General features: G+C 46.8%; 2 protein-coding genes across 2 annotated transcripts; one reads left to right on the top strand and one right to left on the bottom strand.

The window, feature by feature from the left end:
- The first annotated feature begins 9,353 nt into the window (after positions 1–9,353).
- LOC133652220 (uncharacterized) lies at positions 9,354–11,966 on the top strand. The gene is made up of 2 exons (XM_062050724.1): positions 9,354–10,052; positions 10,131–11,966. Exons 1-2 carry the CDS (start codon positions 9,380–9,382, stop codon positions 11,432–11,434), a joined length of 1,977 nt encoding a protein of 658 aa, XP_061906708.1. The 5' UTR covers positions 9,354–9,379; the 3' UTR covers positions 11,435–11,966.
- A 765-nt stretch (positions 11,967–12,731) lies between these two features.
- Positions 12,732–14,863, bottom strand: LOC133652733 (uncharacterized). Its single transcript, XM_062051785.1, has 3 exons — positions 14,801–14,863; positions 12,818–14,088; positions 12,732–12,746 (listed from the first exon to the last, which is right to left on the bottom strand). Exons 2-3 carry the CDS (start codon positions 13,853–13,855, stop codon positions 12,732–12,734), a joined length of 1,053 nt encoding a protein of 350 aa, XP_061907769.1. The 5' UTR covers positions 13,856–14,088; positions 14,801–14,863.
- Positions 14,864–16,240: the final 1,377 nt, after the last annotated feature.

Genomic DNA, 16,240 nt, shown 5'->3' with positions numbered 1-16,240 from the left:
CTGGATCGGACCAGATCTTCTGAGGATGGCCTCGGACAGAAGTGAACCTCTGGTAAGCAAGTAGAAAGCTCTCCGTTGTTAGCGTGTTTGCCAGTTCGACATGGATGGCTCGGCTGGACATGCAGCAGAAGAGCACGCCCCATACTTTCATGCTCACCCTCCTCTTGACATCATCCTTCACTTGGTACGGTCCGAACAGGTCGACAGATGTGAATTGAAATGGTGCAGCCGGATTCGATCTCTCCTCAGGCAAGTTTCCCATTATTTGCTGGCAGGTCTTTGCTTTTGCTTTCTTGCACACGACACACTTGTCAACAACTTTTTGGGCAATAATTCTTCCTTTGATGACCCATGCCTTCTTTCGCATCCGCAGTGTAGTTCCTGCCACTCCTTCATGTCCCTCACTGTGTGCTTCCCGGGCTAGGAGGGTGGAGATCCAGGCCTGGAACGGTAGCAGGGGAACAGCTCTGTGGTCTTCTCTGAAGGTCTGGATCCTGCCATCACACATCAGGAGTCCGCTTGTTTGGTCCTTGTAAACAACCAGTCTGTCTGTTGTTGTGTTTGGAAAGTGTACGCCCTCCTGTGCTGCCAAGCATAGGTCTCTGAACACATCTTCTCTTTCGTTCACAGTGATGACACCAGATGAAGGTACTGCCTCCCACTTTTCTTTATCGCCGGGGCACAGGAATTTCTTTACTGCTCTCCAAGTCCATACTATTGTCCCGACCAGCCGTCTTAGATTGCTGAAGCGCCTTTCGTCCAGTAGCTTTTGGACTGCTGCTGCTGCAGGTGGTCTTCTGAATCTGGACTCTGTTTCTTGGACTCTTTTTGGGTCCTGTGCTTTCTGTTGACTTCGGGTGAGTACGGCGACAAATGTTTTCTTCTGTATTTTTGTGATATTGTCTCTTGCTTGTGCGGCGACGTCTTTGGCTGATTTCTTCGGCCACTCACTTTCAGGAAGTCGAAGGAACTTTGGACCTGACTGCCACTCGGATTCCTCAGTTAAGTCATTTGGACTGGCCCCTCTGGTTATGATATCTGCAATGTTCTCGGGCCCTGGAATCCACCACCAGTCTTGGACATTTGTGCTGCTTTGGATCTCGCCGACTCGGTTGGCAAAGAAGGTCTGGTAACCATAACTCTCCCGCTGGATTGCGCCTAGGACGGTCTGACTGTCGACAAGATGGTACCACTTCTCAACATCGATTCGGCAGTGTCTCTGGAAGTAGTTCTTCAACCGGGCGGCAAAGACTGCTCCACACATCTCCGCCTTCACAGGGTCACCCTTGTGGTCGAGAGGGGTCAGCTTGGCCTTAGATTCAACTAGCCTCACAACAACACCATGGCTGCAGCTCCAGCGTAGGTACAGCACAGCGCCATATGCGTGCTCACTGCCATCAGAGAAGGTGATGCCACTTGGTTTTGCACGTGGATTTGGTGGTGTCAGGGGTCTGGTGAATCTGAGTTGGCTCAGCTCTGCATAGTCTTCTAGGAGCTTTATGGCATCTTCTCTGAGTCCTTTGGACAAGGCGGCATCCCAGGTGTCTTCTATGCAGTACATGACTTTTGCTTCTTGAAAAGCTCTTCGGATGAGGATGGCTCCCTTCTGCTTTGCAGGAGCCACGAGGCCGAGTGGATCATAGAGACCAGAGACTTGGCTCAACAGTTCTCTTCTGGTGAATGGATCTGGGGTTTGTCTTCTTACTTCATCTCTCAGTAAGTCCTGACCAAGGCGCATTTTCCTCTTCTTCTTGGAGAAGTTCACTGCAACCATGACATGTAGTGTGTCATCCTCAATGGTGTAACCAAGGCCGAGGGCTTTGTTATCCTCTTCAGTGAGCTGGTTTGGCAGGATCATGGTCTTTGACTCCATCTTCTCACCTCTCGGCCCTTTCCTCCCACTTTGATCGGAGTAGACCCAGGGCTTCATGATGAATCCTCCAGCTTTAAGGATCTGTTCGATGTTGGATGTGAGGAGTTTGAGGTGCTGGAGGTTGTTGTGAGAGGTCAGGATATCATCCACATATGCATCTTCCTCTATCACACGTTTCTCTTCTTTGAAGTGTTTGAATGAAGGCAAGTTGGCGGTCTCTCTCATGGCGACTTGGGCTATGCAACCAGCAGGTTTGTCTCCCATGTTGACCCTTGTTATGGCGAAGTCTTCTATTTCAGCCTTTTCAGTGTCACGCCACAGGAACCTGTGCAGGTGGACCTCTCTCTCTTCCAACCAGACAGAGTTGTACATCTTGCGGATGTCACCGAGGGCAGCAAAGACACCAGCTCGGAACCTCAGTAGGACAGCTCTGATTGGGTTCAGGACGTCAGGACCTTTGATTAGTATGTCGTTCAAACTCAGGCCTCTGTACTTCTGGCTGCTGTTCCATACTAGCCTCCCTGGGGTGGAGACTGAATGTGGATTTGGTGCAATCAGGTGACTTATGTACCACACTGGCCCAGTCCAACTCTGCAGAACCTCTTTGGATAGCTTCACTGCAGCTTTGCGATGAAGCATTTCATGGACTTGTGACATGTAGGCTGTCTTCAACTCCGGTTCCTTTGCCAGCTGCTTCTCTGTCCTGAGGAATGTGGCTTCAACCGCTCTCCTGTTGTTGGGTAGAGATGCTGGATCTTCTGTCCAGGGATACTTGGCATGCCAGTGGGGATCAGGGCTGTGATGGTCTCCATTCACATACATCAACCCGTTCTTCACTATCTCCATCTCTCTTTCTTCAGCCAGTGTCATTTCTTTTCCCCCGGGTTGGCAATTCCCACAGCGACATCCTCCACATCTTGGCTCACAAGCAGCTCCAATACTTTCCCACTTCCACCACTTCAGAAAGTCTCTGCTGCTAGTGGCTGTATTGGACTGGGTGTGGGGCTTGTCGGGAGACTGGCAGGAGATTGGATCTCTACAGATGAGTTCACTGTATTTGACTGCTGCAGTTCTCATGGATCTTGCGAAGTGTGTCTTTGATGTGTGGGCCATTAAGGTGACTTCTTCAAAGAGGTCCGGGTGTGTGCCTCCGATCGTCTTGCCGAGGGGGCCGTCCCAGAGCACAAGGTTGCCAACAGAACGAACCTTCTGGGGTACTAGCTGGCCTTCCTTGTGGCTGATCAGGAGTTGCACCTCTTTGGGTCTAGCAAGGTCTCTTAGGGGAACATCTGGGAAGATTTTCTGTAGCTTAATAGCTGGAACATGTCTGTGAAACTCTGCAATCTTATCAAGGCCATAGCAGATTAGTTGATGTGACCTGAGGGTCCCTCTCGGAGTGTTGACCCGAATCTTGAGGAGGTAGCGCTTAGTTGCAACAGACACCTTCATCCCTCCAACGCCGTAAACCACCAGTGTCACATCTTCACCTCTCAGGTTCAACTTGCTGGCAGCTCTATGTGTTATATAGTTCGTGTCTGATGCCAGGTCGATGAGGGTCCCAATTCTCTGTCCATCGTTGGCAGTGACATCAAAGAGCATCAGGATCACTGGATACTCATGCAAGCCATTTTCCTCTAGAAGACCTCTTTCAACTGCTGTGGTGTTGTATGCTCTGGATGTGACGTTGCAGAAGGTGTCTCGACACTGCTGCGCCAGCTCAGGGGTAAGCCTGGATAGGAAGTCTTTTTGAGCTTCGGTGTATCTTTTCCCCTCAGCTCTCACTGGACTGGATTTAGGTGTTCTTTGGGACTGGGGTCTGGCAACTGGACAGAGAAGGTAATGGTGTTGGTCTTTGCACTCTGGGTTCCCGCACAGATACGTGGTGTTTCTGCAGGGGTCGCTGCTGTGGACCTCGAGACATCTCTTGCAGGCACCGAGCTGTTGTGCTGCATCCCTCTTCTCCGATGGCTTTAGGTTGATCCTAAACCTTCTGCAGAAATAGAGTCTTCTTCTGTGCTTTGGGTCACCACAAATGATGCAGCCTGCTGTTTCACTGCTGGACTTGGCTGACTTTGTTCTGGCATACTTGATGAGCTTAGTCTGCTCCTTGGCGGGTTCAAAGACGTTGCTCAGTTGATCTAGTTGCTCATATATAGATTCTTGGGTGTGGAGTTGAAACTCAGTGTGAATGAAGTGTCCCTGCCCTGGAAGTAAGGAGCTGTCTCCTCCTTAATCTTACTCCTTGGTGAAGTACCAGAAAGAACTACATTTCCCAGAACACCAAGGTCAAGATGGCCACCAATTGGCTGATTCAAGGCAGCTGTTAAAGAATGGTGGTGCTGTCTCATTTCATGCAAGCAAGCAGAGCGGCAAGACGCAAAAATCTACAAGATCCATCTTTAAAAGACTTCCAACACACCAATGGTCGGTGAATATACCCACTTTGCAATATGCTGAAATGCTTATTTGTTAAAACTCACCTTGACATGTTGGTTTACTTACCTGTCTTAAATTGTTTTTAGTTTGAACCACAGCAAATTTACTCCAACCTTGAGCATTGATTGCATCTGGGTATTTTCTTACTGTTTGATAATTAAAAAGCTTGAGTTAATTGAATTGTTAAATAAGCTCAATTTAAAGGGATAAAAAGTCAAAGATTATGGTTCAAAGTTAAAAGTAATAAAGATAAAAGCAAAGTTGAAGGATAAAAATGTTAAAACTTTTGCTTAAAGTTAAGCTAATTATACTTACCTTTATACTTACCTTACTAATTAAGCTACCTTATTAATTAAGCTAATTATACTTACCTTTTACTTACCTTTACTCCGTTTGGTGGATTTACTCAGTTCCATCATGGTAATGAATTTACATGATTGATTACTTAATTGCATGATTAGTTAAATGATTAATTGAGTGAACGATTAAGTAATTAAACGATTGATTGATTAAATTAAATGATCAATTAATTTTGACTTCTTTAAAGTGACTAAAACTACTTTTCTGATTTACTTGTTTCATTTTACTGAAACTGGTTAATTTGACAGTGCATTCACATGCATTTAATCTAAGTGTCTAGAGTCCTTTTGAAAAGTAATGTTAGATAATTTAAAAGTTTAAACAATGGTATTTAAAAGTTTGCAAATTTAACTTTAAAAATAATACCTGTTTGAGTCAGTTGAATTTGAACCTTTTTGTAAATACCTGTACATATATTGTTTTTCCATTGTTCTTTGTGTTCGAAGGTTAACAACCTGATTGAATGAAGATCAACAGAAAAGAAACCAACAAAGCCAAAAAGTTGGATAAATAAAGTTGATCAATTGGAAATCCGAGTTGTCCTGGTGTCCTTTACGGAGTCAATAAGTGGAACTTGACAGTTGTTAACCACGGACCAGCCCTGGACAGTGAAGATCAAAGGCCTCAAGACCCAGGGGAGCTGTGGACGCCGGAGAAAACGGGATAAAGATGGCCGAAGAGGTATTGGGGAAGACTGCCGTGATCCTCAAGCAGGAGAGGACGACAGCCAAGAGGAACCTGACCAGAGTGGCCAACCTGATCTCCAGAGGAGCAGGCACCATGCTGCAATCCGAACTAAAAGAGGAGTTTGCCAAGTTTGCCGACCGTTTCACATCACTGCTGGATGCCAACGAGGACTTCAAGATTGGCCTGGAGGCTGACGTCAAGAAGGATGACCCAGATGGGGAGCTCGAGAAACAGCAGGAGGATGACATCCGAGCAACTATAAAAGATGCCGAAGATAAGATGGCAGAAATCAAGGACATTGTCCAGACCAACCTGTGGGGAAGATACGGGAAGACTGAGCTGAAGGCAGCGATTTCCGAGGCAGAGGACGCCATTCAAAGGGCTGGAAATGTAGCAGTTGAAAGCAACAACGTGGAAGGCTATGACGTTTACCTCACCCTGCTGAATGAGACGGTGAGTGTTACCATCCATACCATGGCCCATTGGGAGAAATGGATCCCTCAGCACTTAAAGGACGAGATGGATGACAAACTAACACAAGTGAAAGCAGCTCACTACAGGCTCAAGTTGAGGAAAGCTGAATTCGCCACATCCAGGAGGCTGGCTGATCAAGGTGCAGGAGGACGACCTGGCCAACCAACACATCCCATTGTGAGGATAAAGCCTACATCCCTACCAGTCTTCCATGGGAGCAAAATAGACTTTCACAGGTGGAAGAAGGATTGGGAGAGCCTCCAGAAACAAGGGGAGCCGACTGGATCACCAGAGGTAAAGAAGATCCAGCTGTTGGAGAGCGTCAGTGATTCCATTGCCAAGGAACTAAGACTGTCCACCTACACCACAGCAACAGATATCTTCAGGGTCCTCGAAAACAGGTACGGCAACAAATCAACGATCACAGTCGAAATCTTGGAAGCGCTGGACAAGATGGCACAAGTCAAGGGGAACCAGCCCAGGAAGGTCATTGACCTAATACAAGCTGTGGAGAAGGCCCTGGCTGACCTGACGGAGCTAGGAAACTCTGGAGCCATCAGAAACCCCCTCGTCATCAGGTCGATTGAAAGCAAGTTACCAGATTTCATAAAAAGAGACTGGCTGATGTATATGGTTGAGCCCACCAACCGTGTAACCCCAGACAACCATTTTGATATGCTCCTAAAGTTCCTAAAGAGCCAGGAGGAAATACTGGAACGACTCGAGCAACTAAAGCTGGTGGACAAAGCGGAAGAAGCAGACAGGAAGAAGCCAGAAAGAAAGTTTGCATCTACCAGGGCTACGAGTAAAGATGGTGACGAGGTCTGTGGCATTTGTGGTGGTGGTGGGCACACCAACAAGATCTACTTTTGCAAGAAGTTTAAAGGCTTGAAGCTACATGAGAAGAAAATGGCCCTGAAGAAGCTGGGAGCGTGCAGGAAGTGTCTTGGGTATCACGACGCAGGTGGCTACTGCAGAGACACCTTCCTATGCGGAAACCAAGACTGCAAAAGGGCAAGCGGCACACCTGACCACCACTACTTCCTATGCCCAACAGCAGAGGCCAGAAGAGAAGGAAGCAAAGGTGCAAAAGGGGGAAAAGAAGGAAAAGGTAAATTCACTGAGGAACAGGAGGCCTTCTTGTCACAACTTGCCCCAGAACTGGCAGAGAAGGGCAGAAAGGCATTCTCGAACCGAGCCTCAATGACTCTCAAATCAGCGGGCCAGTCTGAACTGCTGAAGGAAACTGGGCTGGCTGAGTTACCAGTGATGATGATGTTGATGATGGTCACAGCTAACGCAGGTCAGAAGATTGGCACACTTATAGACCTGGCATCCGACACAAATTACATCACTCACAAAGCTGCCGAAAGACTTGGCCTGAGAAGTGAAGACATAGCGCTGGTCGTACATGGAGTTGGAGGCATGACAATGAAAGTCAGGACGAAAAGGTACCTCCTGAAGGTCCGAGTCAAGACTCCCAAGGGGACTGAGCGAGCACATCAACTGGTCTGCTATGGCCTGGAGCAAATTGCAAAGGTCCATCAAGCAACTGAACCCGAAAAGTTGAAAAGCTTCTTCCCAGATGTCCAGCTTGAGGAGTTAGAAAGACCAGAGGAAGTCGAGCTCCTCATAAGCCATCGCGAGGGACGACTCGCACCCCAAAGACTAAAAGTCATCGGTGACCTTGTCCTATGGGAGAGCCCCCTGGGCAAAACAGTCGGTGGAGCACACCCTGACTTGCTCGAAGAAGTGGAGGTGGCAGCATATGAGTCAAGAACCCACTTTGCCCGCTCCATGAGAACCGCTGCTGTCCGATACCAAGAGATCACAGTCCCAGCGTCTGAGCCAGGCCGGCTACAGCAGGACGATGTGGCCCACGCAACTACATCTGCCAGTAACCGTGAATTTCTTGATTGGTGGCACTGGGACAGCATCGGAGCTGCATGTGAGCCGAAATGTGGAAGCTGCCGGTGTGGAAACTGTCCTCCAGGAGGAAAGGACATGACCCTGGCGGAGGAGAGGGAGTTTGAGATCATTAAAGGAGGACTCACCTACAAGATGGAGGACTCTCACTCCTCAACTCCACACTGGGATGCCAAATATCCCTGGACTGAAAATCCAGCCTCTCTCCCCAACAACAAAAGAGCAGTCCAAGCTTGCTTCTTGAGAATGGAAAAGCAACTGAGCAAAGACCCAGACTGGAAAGTTGCATATTCCACCCAGATCCATGAAATGGTCCAAAGAGGCGCAGCCATAAAACTCACCAATGAAGTCATGGAGAAGTGGAAAGGACCAGTTTGGTATGTCAGCCACTTGGTGGCGCCAAATCCCCATTCAGTGACTACACCAGTTCGTATTGTCTGGAACAGCAGCCAAAAATACAACGGAGTGAGCATGAATGATCTTCTCCTAAAAGGACCAGATGTTCTCAACCCCATCAGAGCTGTCCTGCTCCGATTCAGAGAAGGAGTGAACGCAGCTCTGGGCGACATCAGAAAGATGTATAACTCTATCTGGTTGGAAGAGCGAGAGATGCATCTGCACAGGTTCCTGTGGAGAGACAGCCCAGAAGAGGAAATCAGTGAGTATGCCGTCACCAGAGTCAATATGGGCGACAAACCTGCTGGCTGCATTGCTCAATTGGCCATGAGGGAAACTGCAAGTCTGCCCAACTTCACTCACCTGCAGGATGAACGCAGGTTCATTGAAGAAGACAGCTACGTGGATGACCTGTTGACCTCCCACAATGACCTGAACAGACTTGACCAAATCACAGCTGGAGTTGAAGAGGTCCTAAAGGCTGGAGGCTTCTTCCTCAAACCATGGGTCAGGTCAGGGCAAAGTGGGAGGAAAGAAACTGAAGCGGATGTCCTAAAGCCAGAGCAAGGAAACACCTTGATTCTTCCAAACCAAATAAGAGAAGGAGAGAACAAAGCCCTGGGCATCGGCTACCAGGTGGACAAAGACAAACTGTACATGCTGACGGCGGTTAACTTTTCCAATAGGAAGAAAAAGATGAGAGTTGGCAAAGATCTTCTTGAAGAGGAGGTGAGAGCTGAAACGCCTAACCCACTGACGAGCAGAGCTCTCCTAAGCCAAGTTGCTGCACTGTACGACCCAATTGGCCTAGTTGCACCGGTCAAGCAGAAGGGAGCAATTCTCGTCCGTAAAGCATTCCAAGAAGGAGGGGGTGGCAAGCTGACCCAAGAAACCTGGGATCAACCTCTTTCAGAAAGACTCAGGGAAGAAGCCATACAGCTCTTCGAGGAATATGCCCAGCTTGGACAGGTGAAATTCCACAGGAGCCTCACACCGCCCGACTGGAAAGGGAAACCCTACGGCATCACATTTTCTGACGGAAGTGACAAAACCTATGGTGCTGTGATGTACGTCAGATGGGAGACAAGTCACGGAACTGAAGTTCGATTTGTGGAAGCAAAGGCCAAACTGACACCCCTGGACCAAAAGGGAGATGCTGTAAAAGCAGAAATCTGTGGCGCAGTCTTTGCTGTCAGAATTCGGAAGTACGTGGAGAAACATGCCCGTATGAAGATTGAGAAATGGTTCCACCTACTGGACAGTCAAACAGTCCTCGGGGCCATCCAACGAGAATCATACGGATACCAAACCTTCTTCGCCAACAGAGTGGGCGAAATCCAGATGTCCGGGCCAGTGCAAGACTGGTGGTGGATCAGAGGAGATCTGAACATTGCTGACTTAATAACAAGAGGAGGCAATCCCAAAGACTTAAATGAGGAATCCACATGGCAAAACGGACCAGAGTTCCTGAAGTGGCCAGTGGAGGAGTGGCCTATTCAGTCAGCTGGAGAAGTTGCAGCCCAGGCCAGGGAGAGTGTAAACAAGCTTCAAAGAAAGGCATTCTCTGCTGCACTGACCAGAGCTCAAGCTAAGATGAGTCGGCAAAAAGAAGACCCACTGGCCACTCCGGAAAAGGAAAGTCCCTGTGAAGAATCGAAACCTATTATGCCAAGAAGAAAACCCACTAGCTGGGTGAAACATCTTGTGGATGTAAAAAGGTTCAGTAGCCTGACAAAACTGATCAGAGTTGTTGCCTGGACACGACGAGCTGCCGAGCAGTGGCTGAAGAGGAGGTCGAACCCAGGACAACCAAAGTGGGAGGCAACACCCAAGCAGGCTGGATTGGCTGGCACTGAACTAGAAGGTGCACGTGAAGACGTCTTCCTCGCAGCTCAAGAAGGTGTAACATTCCCAGTCACTACTCTGAGCAGATTGGCAGTATTCAAAGATGTGAAAACTGGACTCCTCGTTTGTGCAGGGAGGATCCAGATATTTAACGAAGATGAGACAGCCGTGCCAGTCTTGCCATTTGAAGCATGGGTGTCAACATTGCTGGCACAAGAATCCCATGACGCTAACCACGAGGGGGTAGCAGGAACCCTTCTACGGATGAGGAAGACAGCGTGGATAATAAAGGGCCGGAGAATTGCCAAGAAAGTAGTTGACAGCTGCATAGTTTGCAGAAAGAACAGAGCAAAGAAGTGTCAACAAATCATGGCAGACTTACCTCCAGAGCGAACCACCCCAGCTGCTCCTTTTGAATTCACAACCATGGACCTATTCGGCCCTTATGAAGTGAAGGATGAAGTCAAGAAAAGAACCAGACTGAAAGTGTGGGGAATCGTCTTCAGTTGCATGGCCTCCCGTGCCATACACACTGAACTAGTGAGTGACCGGTCATCCCAAGGCTTCCTCCTCGCCTATCAGAGGTTCACGTCACTCAGAGGACATCCCAGGAAGCTCTGGTCAGACCCCGGCACAAATTTTGTGGGCGCCAAACCTGCTCTGGAACAGCTGTACACATTCCTTGACCGACTGGACAAGTCTCAAGTCGAAGACATGGCTGCCAACCATGGAACAGAATGGTCCTGGAAGATCCACCCTGCGGATTCTCCCCACAGAAATGGTGCTGCAGAAGCGGCTGTCAGAGTGGTCAAACGGGCCCTGACCAATGTCGGCGGAGATGGTGTCTTCACCTGGGGTGAATTTCAAACCTTCCTCTACATGGCTGCCAACCTTGCAAATGAGCGACCAATCGATGCAAGAACTCAAAGCAGGGAAGACTGTGTGGAATACATCACCCCGAACTCTCTGCTCCTAGGGCGTGCCAACCCTAAGGGAGATCCTGGAGACTTCCAGTTTGATCGCTATCCTTATAAAAGACTGCAAGTAATTCAAGCTGAAGTCACCAAATTCTGGAAGAAATGGAGCCAACTAGCTGGACCCAACCTCTTCATAAGAAACAAATGGCACACCAAAGAGCGAAATGTTTCTGTCGGAGATGTGGTCTGGTTGGCTGACCAAAATGCCCTGAGAGGACAGTACAAGCTGGCCAGAGTAGTCAGAGCCAATACGGACAGCAAAGGCATCGTAAGAGACGTGCTTGTGAGGACCTTTCCCAGCTATCCTGTCCCCATCAAGAAGACAAGCGACAAAGAAAAACCGACCACGAAAACCAAGAGGCTCAGACATCAAATCCCAGCAACAATCCTGCATAGGGATGTCAGACACCTCATCATTCTAATTCCCATTGAAGAACAAAGGAAAGAAGGACCTGTGTGACCCCATTGGGTTTTGAAAACCATGAGGGCCAAGTGGGAGGTGTGGAGTTGAAACTCAGTGTGAATGAAGTGTCCCTGCCCTGGAAGTAAGGAGCTGTCTCCTCCTTAATCTTACTCCTTGGTGAAGTACCAGAAAGAACTACATTTCCCAGAACACCAAGGTCAAGATGGCCACCAATTGGCTGATTCAAGGCAGCTGTTAAAGAATGGTGGTGCTGTCTCATTTCATGCAAGCAAGCAGAGCGGCAAGACGCAAAAATCTACAAGATCCATCTTTAAAAGACTTCCAACACACCAATGGTCGGTGAATATACCCACTTTGCAATATGCTGAAATGCTTATTTGTTAAAACTCACCTTGACATGTTGGTTTACTTACCTGTCTTAAATTGTTTTTAGTTTGAACCACAGCAAATTTACTCCAACCTTGAGCATTGATTGCATCTGGGTATTTTCTTACTGTTTGATAATTAAAAAGCTTGAGTTAATTGAATTGTTAAATAAGCTCAATTTAAAGGGATAAAAAGTCAAAGATTATGGTTCAAAGTTAAAAGTAATAAAGATAAAAGCAAAGTTGAAGGATAAAAATGTTAAAACTTTTGCTTAAAGTTAAGCTAATTATACTTACCTTTATACTTACCTTACTAATTAAGCTACCTTATTAATTAAGCTAATTATACTTACCTTTTACTTACCTTTACTCCGTTTGGTGGATTTACTCAGTTCCATCATGGTAATGAATTTACATGATTGATTACTTAATTGCATGATTAGTTAAATGATTAATTGAGTGAACGATTAAGTAATTAAACGATTGATTGATTAAATTAAATGATCAATTAATTTTGACTTCTTTAAAGTGACTAAAACTACTTTTCTGATTTACTTGTTTCATTTTACTGAAACTGGTTAATTTGACAGTGCATTCACATGCATTTAATCTAAGTGTCTAGAGTCCTTTTGAAAAGTAATGTTAGATAATTTAAAAGTTTAAACAATGGTATTTAAAAGTTTGCAAATTTAACTTTAAAAATAATACCTGTTTGAGTCAGTTGAATTTGAACCTTTTTGTAAATACCTGTACATATATTGTTTTTCCATTGTTCTTTGTGTTCGAAGGTTAACAACCTGATTGAATGAAGATCAACAGAAAAGAAACCAACAAAGCCAAAAAGTTGGATAAATAAAGTTGATCAATTGGAAATCCGAGTTGTCCTGGTGTCCTTTACGGAGTCAATAAGTGGAACTTGACATTGGGACTTTAGGAATGTGATGAGCTTGTCGAAGCGGTTCTGGGGGTTAACAGTGTTTCCTCTGTCAGCAGCATAGGTGAGCCAGTCTTTCTTCAGAGTTTCTGGGAGTTTGCTCTCGATGGATCTAATCACCAGTGGGTTCTTTAAGGCGTCTGCATTATCCAGTTCGTTTAGATCATAAAGGGCCTTTTCCACAGTTTGGATGAGCTCTACGATTTTCCTTGGATGGCCGCTCCTGGCTGATGGTTTTGCTTGTAGCTCTTCTATGATCTCAAGAGCAATGCTGGCTTGGTTCCCAAACCGGTTTTCCAGGACTCTGAAGATCTCATCTGCTGAGCTGTACGTTGACAGACGTAGTTCCCTGGCCACCTTTTCATCAAGGCTATCCAGTAGTTGGAATTTCTTAACCTCTGAAGATCCGGTTGGTTCACCTTGCTTCTGCAGAGCCTCCCATTCCTTCCTCCATCTGTAGTAGTTTCGCTGGTTGCCGGCAAACTTTGGTAAGGCTGTGGCCTTTAGCTTTATCGCTGCCACTGGAGCTGAGCTGCGGGCTGAGATGGGCTGGGGTCCAGCGTCTTTCTTTATACTTGCTGCTTGGATGAGGGGGGCCTTCTGTGACACCAGCTTGGGAAGGACCACCTCGAGCTCTCTTAAACGGTAATCAAAGTCCTTTTTCTCGGCAAGCGGAGCCCAGTGGTTCCAGTTCTGGTGCGCTTCCTTTGCCTTGTCCACCAACTTCTGTAGGTGGGTCAGCATGAACTCACAAGCCTCCAGAGTTGTGTCTGGCTGGAAGGAGACGTTCCTGAATTCGGCCTCTGCAACTTGTAGAGCCAGGGAAAGTTCCTTTTCTCCATATGTGGTCCAGAGCGTCTCTCGGATTAGGAGTTTGACTTCTTTCGTCTTCTGCTCACATTCTTTCTCCGTCTTTGCTATGTCGGCTTTCTGGGGGTCGCTCAGCTCCTCAGCGTCTGCCATGTAAGCGGCTTCCACTTCTTCGTTTGCCTCGAAGACACGAGAGCTCTCTAGCATCAGCTTCTTGAAGTTCTCCTGTAACTCCTCCTTAGACATCTCTATGTAGGTTCTCGTAATGTTGTTGGCAAGGCGGGAGAACTGTCTCTTAGCTGTGGTCCTCTCCACTTTCAGTTCATCTGTTGGCTTTGGATCAGCCATCTTGCTCTCTTTGGCTGACAGACAGCAGTCTTTGTCCTCCAGGCCCCAGGTGGAGTGTCCTCCCTCTCGGTGGTGGCCGCAAGTGGAGTCTTTTGCTGGTCACAGACGGTTTTTCACTGTCAGGTGTATTTATAACGACATGGCTTCCCACACTTGAAAAGGAAGGACTCGATGAGGCTCAGGATTTCACTCGTATTTCAGTTTATTAACTGGAATCTTGGAAGGTGAAAAACCTTTAAACACACAAGAATAAAAGCTTTTAAATAAAATACAGCATTTTGCAACAAACAAAGTAAGTACATTAACTCAGGTATTTTATAAAGGTAAGTACATTTTTAACATTAATTAATACACATTAACCAGCATTTCACTTAACTTAATTAACTTAGATTAATAAGGTAAATTAGGCATTAAATAAACAGAAATATAGTTCACATGTTAGAACCATCTACTTTTAAAGCAACGTGTTTTACCTTAAGTTTTAGCCTAAATTATTTTATACAGACTTTAGACATGAATTTCTACAACAAGTTTAACTTGACACTTCTCTATTAATTCATATGAAATCAAGCATTTTAAACCAATATTACTGTAGTTTTTAACATAAACACTTTTAACAGAAATACTATTTTTATACATGAATTAAATGTTTTACTTTGCCTTTTAATAAAGCAAAATCCACTCTCTATATTAATATACTTCAAATTACATTTACAAGGCTTTAAGCGCCCTAATTGCCCATTTCTTGTCTCTACAAGTAAAACAAATATTTGTGGTGAATAAGATAAAGAAAAGAAACAAAATAAGCACCAATTGTACCTTATTTAACAGTTCAATTATCTAAATAAACATTCTTCTGAAGTTGAGCTCTGCCATCAATCACAGCGCATAAACTTCAACAGTCGGATCATGATTAAACAGTCCAGTGGAAAGAGGTGAGCTCACCGGTAGTCCGTTTGGTTTGAGTCCTTTTTCCCATGCGTTTGTGAAGTGCTTTCGTGGTTTTAGTGATCGTCTCTGTCTCTGCTGCTCTCAGCTCCGTCCTGCACACTGAATGAAACGGGTGCATTTGTTTGCTTTGTCCTGTCTGCGCTGCTCATCAGTCTGATTGCGCCCACCTGCTGGAGAGCGCACCTGGTGAGGCGCGCCGCGGAGCAGCGCTTCTGCTGTGACGCGCATGCAGCGCTTCTGCTGTGACACGCATGCAGCGCTTCTGCTGTGACGCGCATGCAGCAGCACAGCCGCTGTCACACACACACCTTCAGCCGCACCTCCAGGCAGATCGCCGCAACAGTCACACTTCAGGCTGAGAAGGTAATGGAGGCAAATGAGGAGGTAGAAACCTTGACTGAGGAGGCGGAGCTTGAACCTACTGCTAAAGAGGACATCCATGCAGATGTGAGTAAAACAGCAGAGGACTGCGAACAGAAGCTTGAGGAAGTACAGAATACTGTCCAGGAGGTTCTATGGCAAAACTTTGGCTGCTCCGAACTCTCTCTTGTATTGGTGGCAGCTGAAAAAGAGTGCAAGCGGTTGGCAGCGAGCAAACCTAGCCTGAAGCTCAAGGTATACAAACTGATGCTCAGCAACCTTGAGAGGCTGGTGAAAATGGCAAAAGGAACCATGCGCCAATGGACTCGGTGGGTCCCTGAAGGAGAGCAGCCTGACTTCCGGGAGCGCGTCAGGAATGGGAGAGTACACTGCAAGAGTTCATTTCTGACGAGGCTACCCTACTGCAGGCAAAGCTGCAAAAGAAGGAGTCCTCTGAGGAAATGCCACACTACTCACCCGCTATCAAACTGAAACCAACAGCACTCCCACGGTTTGACGGCAACAAGCGGAACTTCTACCTCTGGATGAAAGATTGGGAGGCACTACAAAAGCGAGGTGAACCAAATAGCTCCAAGGAGGTCAAGAAAATCCAGCTGTTGGGCAGCCTGGAAGACTGTCGTGAGGGACCTTCGCTTGTCATTATATGGGAAGGCAGATGAAATCTTTCGTGTGCTGGGAAATCGGTTCGGAAATAAAACCGTAATTGCTCTGGAAATCATTGAGGAGCTGCTGGCACTGCCACCAATAAAAAGTCATCAACCCAGGAAGATTGTTGACTTGAAACAAATCGTGGAAAAGGCCCTGTATGACCTCAGTGAACTGGGAAACACTGGCGCCCTGAAAAACTCGTTACCAAGTCCCTGGAGAGTAAGCTGCCGGAGGGCTTAAAGAAGGAGTGGCTGGTCCATGTATCCACAGGCCTCATCACCTAAAGACAGGTTTGACATACTCTTCAAGTTTCTGAGAAGTCAGGAAAAGATTTATAAGCAGCTGGACCAGCTCAGGGACAATGACCCCAGCAGGAGGGAGACAAGAGTCCCAAAAAAACCTGCC

Source organism: Entelurus aequoreus, linkage group LG06, assembly GCF_033978785.1.
Source record: "Entelurus aequoreus isolate RoL-2023_Sb linkage group LG06, RoL_Eaeq_v1.1, whole genome shotgun sequence".
Lineage (NCBI taxonomy): Eukaryota > Metazoa > Chordata > Actinopteri > Syngnathiformes > Syngnathidae > Entelurus > Entelurus aequoreus.
This window is presented reverse-complemented; position numbering and strand designations above follow the sequence as displayed.

Excerpts from the sequence above, each read along its gene's own strand:
- LOC133652220 (XM_062050724.1), top strand. The coding sequence starts at position 9,380 with ATGAAGATTGAGAAATGGTTCCACCTACTGGACAGTCAAACAGTCCTC. Across the intron at positions 10,053-10,130 it reads CTTCCTCGCAGCTCAAGAAG|GGAGGATCCAGATATTTAAC; the intron begins GTGTAACATTCC and ends TCGTTTGTGCAG.
- LOC133652733 (XM_062051785.1), bottom strand. The coding sequence starts at position 13,855 with ATGGCTGATCCAAAGCCAACAGATGAACTGAAAGTGGAGAGGACCACA.